The 19338-nt window shown below is 37.5% G+C and overlaps 1 protein-coding gene across 7 annotated transcripts in view; it reads left to right on the forward strand.

Moving 5' to 3' along the window:
• ARHGEF3 (Rho guanine nucleotide exchange factor 3) overlaps positions 1–19338 on the forward strand; it is a 272865-nt gene that overhangs the window by 246138 nt on the left and 7389 nt on the right. For all 7 annotated transcript variants that reach the window (XM_016131540.2, XM_016131542.2, XM_016131539.2 and 4 more), the window contains 6 exons: positions 3449–3619; positions 6300–6362; positions 7932–8028; positions 8193–8269; positions 13450–13707; positions 18667–18837. In XM_016131540.2, the coding sequence (XP_015987026.2) occupies positions 3449–3619; positions 6300–6362; positions 7932–8028; positions 8193–8269; positions 13450–13707; positions 18667–18837 (837 nt within the window). The remainder of the gene's footprint in view (positions 1–3448; positions 3620–6299; positions 6363–7931; positions 8029–8192; positions 8270–13449; positions 13708–18666; positions 18838–19338) is intronic.

Genomic DNA, 19338 nt, shown 5'->3' on the forward strand with positions numbered 1-19338 from the left:
GTTGTAAGGAAAAGAGAGAACTCACCGGAAGTGCTAAGGTTGGGTAGACACATAGTGGCCCCTCTGTGACATACCTGGTAGTCTTCACCCCTATTCCTTCCCCCTTAGTACCTGAGCCCAGCAATCACTAAGAAAACACAGAACCAGGAATTCTTAGCAATAGAGCTACTCAATCTCATCTCCAAAACATGGAACTGAAATTAAGGTATAGTTGTTTTAGGGAAAATTATTTTCAGATTGAAAATAATATCCTATTGATGAGAGTGTGGAAAAAGTGCACTATCATAAACGTTTCTGGGGACAGATGTTTGGAGATCAATTCAGCAGTACATATCCAATGTTAAAATGATAATTCTTAGACCAAGGAATTCTACTTAAGAAATCCGCCTTACAGAAATACCAGCACAAATACATAAAGGATGTTAACTGAGGCATTTTATTTGTAATAGCCAGACACTGGAAACGATTTTAATATGCATCAGTTAGAGATTGATTGGATCCATGTGGTCCATCCAGACCTCGGGATACTAACTCTACAGCCATTAAAAAGAATGAGTGACTTTGGGTGATGGGAATGTGTTGGAATGACATAAAGATGGTGATCCACAGCATTGTGAATATACTAAAAGCCACTAAATTGTTCACTTTAAAAATGGTTAATTTTATGCTATGTGAATTTCATCTCAATATATTATTTTTTTAAAGCATAAATCTTATGTACTAACATGGAAAGACATATTGCTGAGTGAAAAAAGATTGTTTTCTGTCAGTGTTAGCAAATGTATAGAAAAGGTTTGGAAAGATCTAGAAAAAACTTAATAGCAGTTCTGGGAAGTGGACTTGGGAAAATGAGGGGATTTGTACTTAATTTATATACTTCTGTAATGTACGAAAATTTAAAGTTAGTATAAATTACTTTCAAACTGGTGGTGGGGAGCGGAGAGTTCAAAGTTGGTCAGGGACTAAAACTATAACAGGTGGGTGGTCAATTTTCTCAAGTGAAAGTGGAAAATGTCTTTCATTTTGAATCTACTTTTTTGTATTTTCCTTTCTGCTCTTTACCTCCCACCCCAGTCGGCATCAGAACCACTAACTGAGATGAGTGAGTTACTTGATGACTCACTTTGCTTGTTTTGACCTTTTTCGTGCCTGTGGCTAATTTATTCTGAGTGATGGGGATCTGCAAGCATTAGTCTGGTCACTGTTTATAAGGGCCTATTTTCAAGAGATCACAAGGATTTGCAAGATACCATTAGTGAACTACGTATTTGGAGCAAGTACTTTCTTGACCAGCGTGCTGGTCCAATGATCATGAGCTCATTAATAAGCCCAGGAGCGCATGCCTGTGCCAGCCTGAGAAGCTCTGTTGGTACTCGCAAACAGCTTGCTTCCTGCTCCCAGAAGTTTGTGGTAACACCTGTGGTAATAGTCGGAAGTTTCTTTTCGCATTTTTCACTTATTTTTCTTGAATTATAAAAATCATATACTTAGGCTAACATTACCTATAATGTCATCAGGCAAAAACAATTGATTTTGTGGCATTCCCTTTATATCTTTGTTCATATGCATTTTTTCATAATTATCAAGTATTTACATACAGATTTTAGTTCCGATTTTATTTTATCTTACATAGAAGGAATTTTTAGCAGTTAAAATTATCTCTAGGTGACTAGATAATATTCCATCAAGCAGATGAATTATAACTTATTTAACAATGCCCTTAGCTTGAATAGTTCTCTTAAAATTTTTTTTACTTTCTTAAATTTCATTGTTGAATCTCAGAATATTTGGAAGCCACCTTACAGTGTCTCAATGATGACGACACATACGTTACATGCATAATTACTCTGTCATAAGGAAGTATATAGTTCAGAGCAGGTGACCATGGAGTATAATGTGATTGTTATTCTATCAGAGATATGTTCAAATTGCTCTGGGAAAGAGTGGAAAACATTGGTAAAGCCTTCCTAAAGGATGTGTTTGAGTTATATCCTGAGCATGGTTAGGAGTTAACCAGCTAGGAAATGAAAGAAAAGCATTCTAGGAAGAGAAGACTGTTTGAAGGAAGCACAGTGGGTTGACAAAGCGTGATGCATTTAGAGAATGGCAGATAGTCTAGTAGGGCTAGACAATAGGGGGATCATAGATAAGTGGCAAGAGGTGAGCCTAGATACACAGATGATGGCCAGATTACAAGAGGGCTACCAAACAGGAGTTGGAACTTCACACCGAAGGCCACAGACATGAGGCAACAGCTATGGCAGGTGTTTTGCTTTTTGTTTTTTGTTTTTTGTTTTAGCACAGCAATACGTCATTGCTTTGGCAGTTTACAGATTTCAGTAAGTGTATTGAAATCTTCTAGACTGAAGGCTAAAAATGATGCACTCAGTTTTCTTGATCGTTTGTATTTGTCAAAAGAACGCACTGTAGTAGCATGTTTTAGCCACAAGAGTGGAGTTTGGGTGGTTAGGCCACCCCAAAGTCTACCGGGGCCTCTTTGGAAAATAAGAAAATAACTCAGGGATAGGCTTCATTTACTACCATGATGGTATTTAGTATATATTAGTTGGTACTTTTCAAGTTGACAGAAGCTCAACTAAGATGAATATAAAAAGGGGAATGTATAAGCCCCTTAGTCTAGGAGTGATTCTTCCTGGACTCAAGCACAGTGGGATCCGGGAGGTAAAACAGTGTTGGTAAAGCTTTCTTCCTCCTTCCCTCTGTCGGTTTTTCTCTCCATCCTTCATCCCACACATCTCTTTATTCTCCTCTATAGCAGACAGACTCATTTTTGTGACCAGAGAGATTTGCTACAAGAAACTCCTGCAATGTTATCTTCTAAGCTCCCAACCCCAAAGGAAGAAAGACTCTTCCACTCTTTCTCCCATGAATCATGTAACATATTTCAAGAAATCAGGTGCCCCTTCCTGAACCAGGGTGGAGGAGTACTCTGGTCAAGTTTTGGGGAGCCCACCCAAACTACATGAGATGGGATAGCAAAGATAGTGGGATTCTGTCCCTAGCAGGAGGAGGAGAGTAAGAATACTGGCTAGATGTTTGCTTGTTTGTTTGTTTGTTTTTTTAAAGGATAGCCACTACTGTTAACCCTTGTTCTTCTACAGTATGGAGATAACCACTGGGAAAAAAGTAGAGTCCATCGCTTGTCTGAGAGCTGCTTTTGTGAGCGTTTTTATGCCATGCCCAGGTCTCACAGAAAAGATACTCCCAGTACGTGTGTAAAAAAAGTGCCCCCTTGTCCAATTTTCCTTAGCACATAGGCTCAAAACAATGCACTGTTTTCCAAAAGGCCTCCTGGCATTGTCTTCTCTTTCTTGCAAATGTCTGATTTATGTTCTGTCAGGGACAGGAAGCTGCTCAAACGATCCACCCAGTCCTGCTGCTGCTGCTGCCCCCATGATAGTTATTATTTTTTTTTTTCATTGTTTAGCGCTCTATTAGCTTCCGAAGCGAAAGCCGTCCTGACATCCTCAACCCTCGACCCTGGTCCAGAAATGCCGCCTCTTCCAGCACCAAGCGGAGAGACAGCAAGCTATGGAGTGAGACCTTCGATGTGTGTGTCAATCAGATGCTTACATCCAAGGAAATCAAACGTCAGGAGGTAGGGTTGGGACCCCTGGAATTAGCAGTTTGTCTGGAACCAGGCACACTGCAGGTGGAGAGCCTAGCTGAAGTCTACACTGCAGTCTCCAAATCAATTCTCCGTTGCATTTGTAGGACAAACGTAGAGTGTCAGATCTTTTAAGGAACTGAAACCAGCATCCAGCTGGGTGGGTGTGGCTGCTTCTTTAAAAAGAAACTGCTACGAAAGTCTGAATCTACCAAGAAGAATTTTTGCTGTTCACAAAAATAATTACTCTAGTTATATTTTGATAGCAACTTATAAACTATTTTAGAATATTCAGTTTATAAAACTTAGATTCAGTTTCATGGAAAAATTTTCTAGAGAATGCAGTTAATTTCATTACCTGTAAGTTTTCTGTATCAATAGCCCTAAATGGCTGTTGTAATATTACCCTTTATAGAGAGCTTGTCATGTGCCCAGCTGTGCTAAGTACTTTAGATGAGTGTCATCTAAGGAAATCCTTGGACTATCTATTTTTGTGGAGAACTTGACATTGGAAGAAGTACTTTTTAAGTTTTGACTCAGCAATTCTTTTCTAGGAATCTTTCTGCCAGGCATACTTATATACAGATGAAAAGATGTGCATGTGTAAGGTTATTCATCACAGTAATGTTTATAATAGTGCTAGAAAGAGCCTGAACATCTATTACCAGGGACTAGTTAAATAATGAATGTTTATACATGGAATACTGTATAGCTGTAGAAACACAAAAAGTGCACTTATGTGTATATGGCTAAGTGGATAAAGCAAGACACAAGATAGAGTATATACTATGCTACCATTTAAGTAAAAGAGGAAGAAAAAAATGAATATGTGTATATGTATGTATTTGCTGGTAGAATTATAAAATATTTCTGGAAGGATACACAAGGAACTGGTAACATTGTTGCCTCCTGGGAGGGAGACCGGGTAGTTAGAAGAAGGTGATGAGAGGGAAAGTTTTCACCATGTACCCATTCCTACACTATAAATTTTGAACCATGTCAAAGTAGTATCTATTTAATAATGACTAAGTAAAGCATTTAAAAATAATATATGCACTGAAAAAATCCTGTGAGGAAATATGGCAAAAGCTTAACGATGGTTAACAAGACAGTATTATCGGTAATTAAAATTTTTTATCTTTATACTTTGCTGTGTTTTCTCAAGTGTTAATAGTGTGCATATATAACTTGTACAATCAGATAGCAGAAAGGAAGGAGAGAAGGATTGATTCTGCAGATGAGATTATTAAGGCACAGTTAGCATAATGTCACACACCTAGAAAATTACAGAGCTGGGATTTGAACCAAGACTTGCCTGCTCTAAAGCTGGTGGTCTTCACAGTGACATTGTGTTGTTCCACCACAGATACCAACTGTAGTATCCCAATGTGGGGTTCTGTGATTTTCCTCTCAGGGGGGCCACATTTGGTCAGTCAGACAATCAGGCCTATGTACGTGAGCTCTAGTAAAATAGATGTACAAGGAAATCTGAGGAAGGTCCAGTTAAAGACTAGTTAATTGAATTGTACCAATTCATTTCCTGGTTTTCATAATGCTCTATAGTTACGTAAAATGCCACCATTGGGGGAAGCTGAGTAATCTGTGCTCAGGACCTCTCTGTACTATATTTGCAACTTCTCTTGTGAATCTGTATTTCAAAATAAAAAGTTAAACTAAATAGATTACCAGGAGGACATGGCATGGAGGCTTTACTGGATTTCAGAAAGTGTCACCATGCACTGGCCTCCAGCGAGTATTCTGCCTTCATCTGCTTTGCAGGAGAGAAGGTCGTTGTCCTGCAGTCCACCAGCACCCCCCACCCCGCACCCCCAAGTGAAGGATGTTCTCCAAGTCTGCTCGCTCCTTTCCTCTAGTCTGGAAGAAATGTTGTGGTTCCCAAGCTATCACCACAAACACATAATCCTTTAATAATGTAATGTTTGCCAACAGTTTGGACTCACAGAAGAGAATGAAGGAGTGTCCTACACATCATAATTCTTAAATTATGATGGCTTAATAGAGCTAAATTAGAAATGGCCCTTTGATACACTCTTGTACATAACCAGCTCCTATAATTTCATTTATTGTACCATGTAGGGCTGAAAAGTAATTTAGAGTGAATTAACCTCACCAGACATTTAGAGTGATAAAATAATGGAATTTTCCTACAATTCCAGCCTCAGGGCAAGTAGCTGATAGGAATAAAGCTTTCTGTTGAGATTCATCTTCTGTTGAGTAGAAAGAAGATAAGTTGTGATAGCCCAATTAATAATACCGCCATGTCCATCACTGAGAACAGACCTTGAATCTTTTATTATGCTTGCCACTCATAACAGACTCAAATCCATGGTCAAACTATAATTATTTTACCTAAAATAGTTCCCTTTTGTTTGGCTGCATCAAAGTTCTATAACATGAAAGATGACTTGTTGGATTGGAAACATATGTGGAACCTCTTTATCCCACTAACAAATAAGCACATTATACAGAAGTTTGCAACATCTCACTTTTGTAGGTTTTAGCCACTTGGTGCAGGTTAATTTAACTTTCTAAGAATAATTTAAATACTTAAGGAGTAACTAGATTTTTAGAGTTTTGAGTTCTGGAAGCAGTACTGTTTGAATTTGGTCTCATAAATGAAGAGTTTAGTGGACGTGTTTTTTTCTTGCAGGCAATCTTTGAGCTTTCTCAAGGAGAAGAAGACTTGATAGAGGATTTGAAATTGGCTAAAAAGGTAAATTTAAATCCAGCGATCATTTGAATCACCACATATTGTTTTCCTCTGAGTAATTTCACAATTCTAAGATTGTGCTTTATGAGCACTTTTTATTGCTAAGACAGGTCATCAAAAATTGAAGAACCTGCAAAAAACAGGCAATGGGGAAAATGGCTCAAAATGAGGAAGTTTTCTGGACCCATTAGGGGTTCTCCTCTGCATGTCTCTACGGCACCTCAGAGAATACTTCAGTTTAATGAGAGAATATGTAGTTGTCCTAGAAGTGTCATGGTCAGGGCCTCCTTATCTATGGGAAAGAATGTGTGAATGGTTTGAAACTGGAACTGTGTCTTAGTAAAAGTCATTTGAATCTCAAAAGTGGATAAAGTGGTTAAGTGAGGAAATTGCATACTATCAAAGTAAATTAGGGCCTTTAATCACATTATGTACCGGAAGGGAGAGGACACACATGCCTTGTGTAGCCTGTATGGTCTTGGCAACAAATCTTCCTCAAAAACTTTTCCATTCCAGTGACTCCAATGGAGGCTAAAATCCAGATCCTTCATCTGATATTCACAGCCTCCTCAAAGAATCACAGGGTTGGAAAGAGGTGTCTCTTCATTTAGGTGTCCTTAGTCCAACTTTCTGCTAATATGAAGTCCCATCTGTAACATTCCTGAGAGATGGCCAAGCAATTGAGTTTTAGGCAGGATGAGAGGAAGAGGAAGACAAAGAAGGCATTTAACCATGGGAGACATCTTGCTGGTCATAGGTGCATCAGCTCTTGCCTGCACCAAGTTTTCCCAAACCCAAATGTCTTAAGATATTTCGTTGCTATCCTTTTCTTTATGATGGTCCTCCTTTCCTGGAAACCCTTTCCTTTCCCTTCAACTATCTATATCTAGCCATCCTATAGGAATGAGCGCAAATCTCAATTTATTCTTTAACAATATTTACTGCCTCCTTTTCTATGCCAAGCAGCTTATCTTTAAAATTTTCCTTGACCACTCCAGCTGTAATTCTCTGATCCTCTAGAACAGTTATGATTTGATAAATTTTTGTTGTCATGTGACATGACTCCTTTTTTTATTCTTGAACTATTTTTAAATATTTATTTAATTTTCCGTGCTTTTTTTTTTTTTTCTTCTCAGTTAGCTTTATAAATCTCCTTGAAGGCAAGGACTGTGCCATCTATTCTGTTACAGTGCCCTGGGTATAATTATGTGTTCTTGTTTAATTATCATTAATTAGAGGTGATAATAAAGTTAATTTTTTTAAACATATAAATCAAATATGCTCCATATTTAGGATTTGTGCCCTTTCTTAGATGTATGATATACTAGAATAAAAATGCTTTTTAAAATATCTTCTTTGGTTTATTAACAACCACAAAAGGCTCAAGGCAATGCTGGATTCCCATCTGCTTCAGCCAAACCCATCTGCTGTTTCTGCAGTGTTATGGGAGAGGTTGTTGGGGAGAGCCAAATATTTTGTTATTGTGTAGGGCCTCTCAGAGGGCATTTACATTAACAACTTACTTCCGCTCATTTTAAACGTTTGCTTCCATCTCTTGCTGTTCTTGTGCAGGCCTATCATGACCCCATGCTGAAACTCTCCATAATGACCGAACAAGAGTTGAATCAAATTTTCGGAACACTGGACTCTCTAATTCCTCTACATGAAGGTATAATTTTGTTCCCAGAATGAGTCATGACTTGTACCCTTAACTGAGTTGTCTTGTACAAATTATGATTATATAATAACGTGAGTAACCCAGAATCTGCTTCCAGCCCTGTTTGTATTTGAATGCCTAACAAAATAAGCATTCTGGTTGTGTTTTTTTGACAGAGCTCCTTAGTCAGCTTCGAGATGTTCGTAAGCCTGATGGCTCAACTGAACATGTCGGTCCCATCCTCGTGGGCTGGGTAAGAAAAATTCTCTGGTTTTGATTGAAGATGAATTTCAGTAATTTAAATGGAGTTTCATTTTAGCTAGACTTTTTTGTTGTTGTTGGCAAACATTGGTTTTACATCAGAAAAAATTAAAATAGCAAATTCGTAGTCAAATTTATTATTATAATTAGGCTTTATCTCATCAAAGCATAGAAACAATTTTTTTCTTATTACACATTTACTGCATTTAAAAATAACATGCTTTTTTGCAATAAAATAAAGTAAAATTAGTTAATGTTCAATTCGGGCCAATTATTAATATAATTATTAACATTTCTATTCCAGTGAAAATTTAAGGACATATTTCTGTCTTATCACTGTAATAAAGCTTTTATTCAGGCTATCAAAAAAATTCTCATAGTCAAACATAGTTTCATAAATAAGCTAATAACTAAATGTTGTTAATGTTTATTATATATCTGATCCTATTGATGCAGGACAGGGCAAATTTCCCCACATCAAGTGAGGGGGAGGCCAAGCCCTACATCAAGAGAAGAAGAGAGTCCTTTGGCAGAGAGTAGAGAAAGAATTCAATATACACGCTAAAGTTAGAGTCAAAGGAAAATTTATTAGAAAAGGAGTAACACTCCACAGAGCGTAGTCTCCTCTCAGAGGCAAAATGAGAGGGACTAAGAGAGTTGAGGACAGTGAGAGAGACAGAGTTCCCAGAAAAGTGTGAGAGGTACCCTGAGTGTTCAGGAAATTCAGTTTATACATCATTCTTTAGTTTCCATTTCCTTGGATATGGACATACAGTGAGGAAAGGGAAGGGGAAGAGTATGTAGTGTGAAAGGCCTGTTGGCAGTTCCCAGACTTTAATCCATAGGTCCCATGGTTTTAGCCATGAGGAATGAATGACTTTATTTGTGTAGCACAGCCACTTAAAGACTGCTGTTCCTGTCTCACTTCCACCGGTGTGGGGGAATGGGTTGTTAGCAATCCCAGCAGAAATCTTCCTTTGTCCTAAAGGCATCCTCCTGGCCTGGTTGCTGGGCTGATCAGCATATTGCAGTTTCTGAATGTGGCTTGATTAACATTTTAATTCTCTCGCCTCCTCCTTACATTACTAGGTAACTTCATAGGAAAGCTGAATGTTATACTGACCTTCATAACAATATAACCCCTTTTCTTTCCTAATTAAAGACATCAGCTGTGACTTCAGTGGTTCTAAATTTATGGTCTTGGACTGAATTTGTGTTTTATTGGTACATGAAATAGTTATTTATTTGTTTGATTTCACACAAAGCATGTACTCTGTTTTGCAACGTCCCTGCATTCTGTTTCCTTCTTTGAGTGCTAGAGTGTTCCACCCCAGCTCCAGGTGTTTTTCATTTATTATGAAGCAGGTAATGAAAGCAAATTACTTTGATGACTTCATCCAGGCAGGAATAGCTCTCTCATCCCTCTGAGCCACATAACAATCCAGAAAAATAGGCAGATAGTGCCACAACAGCAAGTAGTAGAGTTATTCTACTATTTGGAGAGTGTCGTGAAGCTTTCAAATTCTACTCTCACTATGTGAGTTTTCTTTATCAAGTTATGTTTGTATTTTAACCTTCCTAAAACCTTCTAGTTCCTATGTTTTGATTTTGATCTCATATTAACTTATGCTTCTCAATTATTGCCTTGATCAAGAAACTTTGAGGGTTTCATGACTTAGCTAGCTTTAGTTCTAGAGTCAGTTTTAGCACTAAGGCTGAAATATCCCAAGGGTATCAGAAAGACAAGTAATGTTCTAAGATGAATAATTTAGAAAATGTGCCTTAATATTTCAGAAGAGATTATTCATCTTATATTTTTGACTTTCATTTTATTTTGAGCTATGATAGATGTTGTAACTTCTTTAGCCCACAAGGCAATTTCTCTAAAGAGAGCCATACAGCCGGAGACAGAGAAGGTATAATGAGAAGAGAGGGTGTGCCTCAGTGAGTGTTAAACTTTCTGAGTCTGCAGACTGCTTTGATGGTAGCAAAGGGGCCAGTGAGGCCACACTCCAGAATTAGCATGATGGCTGCTCTGTTTCTGATGAGATGGCAATATGGAGCTATGTGATATCCTTAGATATCATATACAGACTGTTAGTTTGTGCCAGAAGCAAAAGTGTAGACATTTGCCTTGTTATTAACTTTTTTCTGAAAGAAATGTTTGTCACTTTTGTTAGAAAATTGGTTTGATCTGGGGATAGCTTTTGCGCTTCTTTTCTGTACATACCCAAAGGAAGTGAGACCATGCCAACTCATTGCTATCTGGATCCTTCAGACATCAATGGGGACTCGCAGCTTGAAGAACAGCCTAAAATTAAACAACTGGCCCATTGTTACCAGGCCTCATGAGAAACAGTTCTTATTTATCAGGCCTGACGAGCTGTTAAATGTTTTCCCTCTTTTAACTGCAGATGTGTCCGTGCGAGTGGGAACTGTAAACCAAAGGGTACATCTGTTTGAGTTCTGGTCTTTTTAACAGAGCAAAATAAACATCTTACTGGACTTTGAATGAGAAAAGTCAGAGCCCGTTTGACCCATGAAAAATTGATTTATTTCCCCCCAAAGAAAAAAGTGGGGGGGAAAAAAAAAAACGCTTTTAAACAAGTGAGCCTCCCAAGTGGGATAGCCCTGGCCAGTTCTTTTGACCTTAGAATGAATCAATTACTTTTACTTTGAAGACCTTAAACAGAGTGGTAGATTTTGTTTTTTTTTTTTTTCAAGGAACCACCCTGGTTATGAGGATCAGTCTCCCTGATGGGTCAGCTTGCTCTCATAAGCTTCCTCTGCATAAAGAAACAACTTCCCAAGTGACTTATCTTCACGCTAACGTTTTTTCAGTAATAAAATAATTTATAAGTTCTCCAAGGCAGCAAGTTCTCATGTTAATTTGGGTTCTAATTAAATTTTAATTCCACAGAGAGAGGCAGGGCACATGGAAGCAAAAATATAGATTTGTTCTGATGTTTTCACAATGTTAGGGAGATAGAATTTTTTTGGAAGTGAAAGATTTTCCCTTATAAATTCTTTTTTGATAGTCTATTTAAAGAGTTGGTAAGTAGTTCAGAGCTTTGGGAGGAGAGCGGGGGAGAGAACGCACTTCAGACTGGTTTTGTCTCCAGCTGAGCAAGTAATTCTGCTTCTCTAAACCACAATTTCTTCAATAAAAATATTCTAAGGATAAACAATAATAAATAATAGCTAGTACTTACTGATTCTTAACCAGGACTGAGCTCAGGTTACACTTTTTATCTGCCTTATCTCATTAAAAGAGAGGAAGATATTAGTACATACATTTTGTAAGTGGAGAATAATAACTCTTTTAGCCTTTGAACATGATTCTCCTTGGTTCCTCTTAACCACTGTGTTATTGCCTCTCACATTTTATGTAAGTGCACGGGTATGTATTTGAGAACCAAAATGTGTACATTCTTCATTCCCTGTCTAGTTATATAGATTGCTTGTGGTGTTTTCTAGCCAGTGGCCTGAACCAGGTAGCCTTTCAGGTCATGTCCAGGAAATGAGCACTCTGTAGGGTGTGAACACAGGAACAGAGCTGGATTTGGTTGACATGGCAGCAGAGGCGGCAGGATCACAGAAAGTAATGGCCCATTGGACAGCAAACATTAGTGTTGTTGGGGTTCCTCCCTATTTTATGTCCAATGGTTACTGCTGATTCGTTTCTCCATAATGAAAACACTGGACATTTCCAGGTCTCTTTAAAAGGCAATGAAGTGGAAATGAAATTAAGAGGGACTGAGGCTCATTTTCATTAACTGTGAAAACCTAGATTATAAACCACAATACCACGTCTGGTGGGTGTGTGTGTGTGTGTTTGTATGTGTGTGTACCAATTATCATTACTTTCAAATACAAGGTTGAGGAAAGAATTTCTGCAGCTCTTTTTAACACAAATATAAGTTTTTCATAACATGTAAGGCAGTTAGACATTTCAAGGAATGTCAAACTCCACAATAAATTTTTTAAACATTACTTTCTTAGTAATGTTTAAAAACATTGAGAGAATAATTTCAATAAGGGGTGTAAAGGAAGCGGCGGAGTATTTAAACTTTGACACATTGTTCAGATGCTGCCACAATTTATTTTTAAGCTGTGCTCCTAAGCCATCAAATATTACCTAATCAGGTAACCCATTAAACATTCATTATGTGTTCATTCAGAATACAAACGTTGCTGTATAGTACACCTAGTGCAAGTACTGAGGATACAGAAATGAAAGACCCTCTCATCACTGTCTTGCACTGAATCCCTCTGCAGACCACGGTGATTGTGGCTTTGTGGTCCAAAAGAGAGAAGCATACAGCAGAGCCATTGACTGTATTTTATTACCTCCTGTAACTTTTTGGAAGCTGACAGCTCATGCATTAGGATGCACGGCATTGGGTGCCACTAAAAGGAAGCCGTGGAAAAGGATGATGAACAGAACTTTTCTTTAGTCTCTGACTCCATGTTTGCACAATTTGACTGATGGGACATGTCAGAGAAATTAGTATTTTGCTGGAAGGGAGATAGTGGAATTGTAATCCTCCAAAGTCTTAAGCGTAGTTGTTCTTTGCATGGTACTGTGATATTAACCATTGGGTAGAGCCCACAATCATTTCCGGACTGTCAGAACTAACATAAAAGATTTTTCTAAATGCTTTTAGAGGAGCTTGCACCATGCCATGCAAAGGGCTGACTGCAGAGTCAGACTCCTTGCTTCTTTTATGCCAGAGTCTTCTGGGTGAGTTTCTTATGAATAATTTTAAAATAAATTCTTTTTTTTTCTTGAAATAAAAAATAGACTTTGCCCTCACCAGATACTTTTGATAGTTTAGGAAAATTATGACTCTATGCATGTGCAAAAATTTCAGTTCTTTTCTTTCTTAGATTGGCAGAAAAGCAAACAAATTAAGATAAGGGTCTTAACAATCAAGGAAGTAAACGTGCAACTAAGGCAATTACTTTGTGCAAGGAAGCCGGAGCCTGAAGCAACTGTCCATCGCCAGCCATTTTGAAGATTGTGCTGGTGTGTCTCCCCCAGCCATGCAGATAAAGGAATTTGGCCAGGCCTGGAGACCAGTTAGGTTTTGTTCTGTCTCAACAAGTGATATTAGCCTGTACCTTCAATTATTTTAACACTCCAATCCTCTTCTGATGTTCCTTTCTTAGTTGCCTTGTCTCAGCTCCTACGACAGCTACTGCAGCAATCAAGTAGCTGCCAAAGCTCTGCTGGACCACAAAAAACAAGATCACCGAGTCCAGGATTTCCTTCAGCGCTGTTTAGAATCCCCCTTTAGCCGCAAACTAGATCTCTGGAATTTCCTTGATATTCCAAGAAGCCGCCTGGTAAAATATCCTCTGCTTCTTCGAGAAATCCTGAGGCACACACCAAATGATAATCCAGATCAGCAGCACCTGGAAGAAGCTGTAAGTTTGTCTGTTTCTTTCTCTATTCTCTTAATTTCCCCCTGTAATGGTAGAGGATTAGGTAAATAAATGGGTGAATGAAAGGTCCTTGGTTATGTGAGACTCAGGAATCTTGGGTTCCAGGCTTGGCTTTGCCATCAACCATGTTTTGATTTTGCAAGTCACTTCTCCTCTCCCTGTCTCAGTTTCCTAAACTATAAAATATAGTGTTTACATAAAATAAATTCTTAAGATCCTTTTGATTCTAAAGTTTCTTGATTCTATATAGATGACCCTGTAATCTCTTACCATGGAGATTTTAATTTGAAATCTTTGTTTAGTTAGCGAATGGGAATTGCCTTTTACCTTAGCCCCAAAGCCCATTTTTGAAGTCAACACCTATTTAAGATTTAGCTCTCTTTGATCTCCAGTTACAGTGGGGACTTAGTCCTGCTCATCAGTAGATGTTTATTGAGTTGGGGAAAATATGGATTCTTCCCTAGCATCAATAGAAGACCAAGAAAAATGGGGTCCATATTATGAGAATATTGCAAACTGTGAGCATTACCCCAAGAGCTTGGTTCCGATTGGGGTGCTCAGTGGGACAGACAGAGGGGATGGCGGGCCAGGAGGAACAATCGGCCTGAACACAGGTATGAAGAAATGACAGCAGGTCCTGCCTGAGGAATACCATGGTTCCATCGGTCTGAAATTGAGGATACTCTGAGAAAGCAACAGGAGAAAAGACAAAGGATGGGGGTTCCAATCTGATTATTGAGGGTTTTAAATATCAATTTGAGAGACTCTTTTCCTTACCCATGTTATGTTTTCTAAGTGGCTGGGATTCAGAGTTCAGATCCCAGCTTCATCATTGACAAGCTATGTAACCTTAGATGTTATTCTCATCTGTAGAACAGGGGACAGAGGAGGAAGAGACTAGGGACAGGGAAACAAGTTAGGAAGATGCTGCTGCGGTCCAGGCATGTAGTCATGGAACCTGCTCAGAGAGTTGGCAGTGGGAATGGAGGCTAAGAAACCAATTTACAGGGCTCATTCCCCGACTGGATCAGGAATTATAACAAAAGAAGGATGATGCATAAGTGATTTGAAAATCTAAAGCCTTGAACCTACTGAGTAAACTGCCTGTCTTCTCCCAGAGAAGGGTATAGATAATAATAAGTGGTAATAACAACAACAATAATAATAGGAATACCTACTGACATTACTAGAATACCTTGTAAATCAGCTTTATACAATTGCCCTATAGGTTATGTATCTCATTTAGTCCTCATAGTAACCTATGAGATAGCTGTTCTTATTAAAATCATTTTCCAGATGAGACTTGGAAGGATAAAATAACCTTCCAGGTCCAGAGCCAGCAAATGCTAGAGTTGCAGTCTGAACCCTGCCAGTGTATACTACAAATCCTGTGCCTTTTCCACTTCTTTATGATCCTATCCATTGGAGCTGAAAGTCTGGCCACTTTGAGTCCTGTTGCCTTTGTAATTACAGAAAGCTATCTGACCACCATGCTTTGTGGAGAGGCCTCATTGGTACACAGCGGGCCAGGTGCCTCCATATAGGGATAGAGAAGAATGAGAAAAGATTCTCCTGGTTCATGAGGTGTTTGATGTGTCTGGCACAGACCAGGCCCACAGTCCAGCATGATGGGGGATGCAGGCTCCAGGGATGAACCCCATCTCACTTTATCATGTCTGTTTTTATTAGAAAGAGTGCCATAGAGTTGCCTCTTCTCCATATTTGATCCCACTGAGTGTGTGGTCTGCAAGAATGAAAACAAAAGAGAGCTCAGGCTAGTCTAAATAATTACTTTTTGGAAGCACACGAGCCTGCTCAGAGTTTTATGTAACAATTTCTTTTTAATATGAAGCATGAGAGTATGATGCTCTGTGTAAAAAACACCCAGTGAGCTAAAGTTTGAATTTAAAAATAAATAGATAAGAATATGATTGTTTGCATCAGTTTCCCTAGTGCATAAAATGTGATGCCGTATTCAGAAGTTGAATATGCACCTAATTATTGAGGCAGATTGTATATGGAGTATATTATACTTGCCTTTGAATACATCTGCCAAGAAAGTCTTCTAAATGCCTATTTACACAATATACGCACAGCAATTTTTTTTCTTCTCAAAATCCTTGCGGCATTACCCCAGATGAGCAGAAATAGCTAGCCCTGTACTCTTGGGTACATCGCGAATGTCTGATAAACGTAAAACCCACAATGTTATATGACTTATATGTTCCCTGAATAAATTTTCCACCTATGAAAAGAAAAAATATCAAAGAACTCTTAACTGCTTCTATATCAAGCATTCAGATTTAAATCTAAAGAAAGGTCTTGCTTTTAATACAGTGTATTAACGACCACGTTTGTTAGAATTTTTTAATAGTGTTTTGGAAGTCGATAGAAATTTCCCCCCAAAGAGAACTTTTTAAAATAGGACTCTGGCTATTCAAATATTTCAGAGATCTGGCTGTTTATATCATTTTAAATTCTCAGGATTGTTTCAGCCAGAAAATGATCCTGCAGACCATCTCTTCCCTCTGCTCGTCACTGTTCCCCAACTCCTTAAAAAAAAAAAAATCACTGGAATCAATAGGAAAAACAGCCCTTCTTTTGATGCAACAGCAGTGAAGGCTGCTATTTTTGGTTCATGTCAGGATCCTACAAGTAGATGATATTACCACACAAGGGACTAGAAAACAGGATTTTCAGATTCCACTTTGAGGACGATGACTCCAGCATATGTGGGCTTAATCTCTGGTTTGTTACCAGGTATTTCTCATCGCCTTCCTTTACCAATCTTTTCCCTTCAGTTTGAATTCCGATGAGAGATGCAACAATAGATTTAAATGCATAAGTACCATGACTGTTTGCTATTGGCAATCTGCTATATTTAATTTGATTCCTTATTACAATTCTGCAAAATAAATTCCTCTCAAGAACTAGTGCAGAGAGATTAGACTCATGGTATACAGGTAGATATAAATACAAAATAATATTTTTAATAAAGCAGTCCTGAGTTACTATTATAAATGTGTACATAGAATAGGGAATAACACCAATCATTTCCCTTATTTGTCTTTTTATATTTTTTCAAACATGAGAAAGAAGCACCATTTGAAAGTAGTCAGAGCTGCCTAAGGAACCACTGTGTGGCATTTGAGTTTACTAATCTTCATGTGATATGCCCGCTCTTCCATTCCTAAATTAAATTAGGATATAAGCACATCTTTATGCCTGTAGTACATCTTTCTGGTTTCCTGGATACTTGCAGGAAACTCAGAGAATTGGCTCAAGCGCTGGTTAATTCCAGCTGCAGGTATACCCAATAATAATTAATTTATAAGATGAGTCACAACAATTAATGCTAAAGTCTTTAAAAGCAGAGGGAAAATATGGATTCTACAACATATTAAAAATGTAATAAGGTTAAAGGATAAGATAGACATGGAACAAGTGTTCAGTTACTTTCCATATACTTTAAGCTTCTTAAGGACCCTGTCTCATTTCTCTGAATGCCACCACCTAGTTTAACACTGAATAGATGCTCAACAAACATTAGTTGAATTAATTATGAGTCATAGCTTTAGTATATTTTTCTTTTTTCGTTGTTTTTGAAAGTAACAATAAACAATCAGTCATCTTTGAAAATCAGGAGGGGAAAAAAGAAAGACAAAGCTTGTATACAAAAGTGTTCTATTTATTACTTGTTTTGTGTTAACAAATTCAGATTAATTTCACAGGACATATTTAATATGAGGTTACTATTAAAGCCAAAAAGTTTTTTTTTTTTTATGATAAAAGGACCTCTATTTTTTAAATAATTTGGTTTTTTTTTTTTTGATTATTAAAGTAATGCTACCACCACTCTTTTAGAAATAGGGAAAATAATAATCTTAGAAATTCTTAATAGCTACAAAAGTATACAGATTATACATCTGTCCATAGAATATAGTCACCAGGCTTAAGCTTAGACTCTAAGATCTGTCAAACTCTCATGGAAGTGCCCAAGTTATAAGTGGGTAGAAGTTTTCATCCAGTTCCTTTGAGCAAAAGGTATCACTTTACTAGCATGTAAAAAATAATCACTTAACAATCTTAGAATTTATTACGACTTTAACACATTACTAGATCTGGTAGCTTTTGCTGAGTCAAGACTCTTCTAAAACTGTGCTTTTCAGAGACTGGTTTGTTTTTTCATTAAGTAAATGTGAGAAAGAAGAGGCCTTATTAGCATTTCTCATCTGTTAAGTTCTTTTCAGTTACTACTACCAGAAGGAAGATGGGATTTTTGGTCTTTTCACTATTAGAGAAAATCATTTCTTTGCCTTTGATTGGCATCTTTGGGTTTTCATTCAACTAATTTCTTGTTCCTTTGTTTTCTTCTATTTTCTAACTTTTAGTTGTGTTATCCATGTGATAGAATAACGAAACATCAGAGTAAATGCCCACCGATCATGTTTCAGTGCTGTACTTTTTTTCGTTTTGCTTCATTTTGTATTAACCACATTGCATCTACCATTGCTTTGAAACCGCTCTACCCTTAACTTCATGTATGCTATAGGCATGGGCATGAGTGTGTATAGTTTTAAGAAGTGTGCAACGTGGAGTATTATGAGTCATGCATGTTGAAAACGGTACCTTATATCTCATCCTCTCAGGCAAAAAACGTATGCATCAACATTAGTTTTTTGTATAATACAAATATCTGCATATGTGTACAAATAAATATATGTGTGTATATGTATGTCTCCACGTGTATGTGTATAGATGCATAGAGAGAGATAATGTATTAAAAGCATTTATTTTTCCCTTTTCCCAGAGCAACAACTTAGATAACAAAAATTTAGAATTAGAGCCAGGTCTATCTTGGTGACTTTCTAGGCCGAGCCCTTGGGACCTGCTGGGTGGATGGTTTGCCTACTTTTTGTACTTTCTTCTTCGTTTCCATAGATAAACATCATTCAGGGAATTGTGGCAGAAATCAACACCAAGACTGGGGAATCTGAATGCCGCTATTATAAAGAGAGACTTCTTTACTTGGAAGAAGGCCAGAAAGACTCCCTGATTGACACCTCGAGAGTGCTGTGTTGTCATGGCGAACTCAAAAACAACCGAGGTGTGGTAAGTGGCTATTCCCCTTTACTGGTCTCATTCTGAGCCTCCCCAAAGCTTAATCCACTTGATGCCCAGCCTCCTGTTACTATACTTTCCCTATCAAGGGTTACATTCTTTACACAAAAATGGCTTTTCCAATGTCTTTTATATCATAGAATCCCATATATGTGGATACATATAATTATATATATTTTATATGTATTTATGCATTCTCTGCTTATAATTTACATATAAATAATGTGTTCTAAATATAAATGTTTCTCATTTGTGTATATATTTAAATATATATGTAGTTTATATGTTATATAAAGTTATATGTATGTTATATAAAGTACATATATATATTTTTTTAATTTCATGACTAGTACATAGAAAGAATTTTGGAAACCAGCATAGTTACCAACTTTTTATTTTGTTTGATCATGACCTTCAAAAATAAATACAGAACAGTTATCTGCTACCACCTTGATATTAAAAAATAATGGGTGATTTTAATAGGATTTTAAA

This window comes from Rousettus aegyptiacus, unplaced genomic scaffold, assembly GCF_014176215.1.
Source record: "Rousettus aegyptiacus isolate mRouAeg1 unplaced genomic scaffold, mRouAeg1.p scaffold_m13_p_4, whole genome shotgun sequence".
Taxonomy (NCBI): Eukaryota; Metazoa; Chordata; class Mammalia; order Chiroptera; family Pteropodidae; genus Rousettus; species Rousettus aegyptiacus.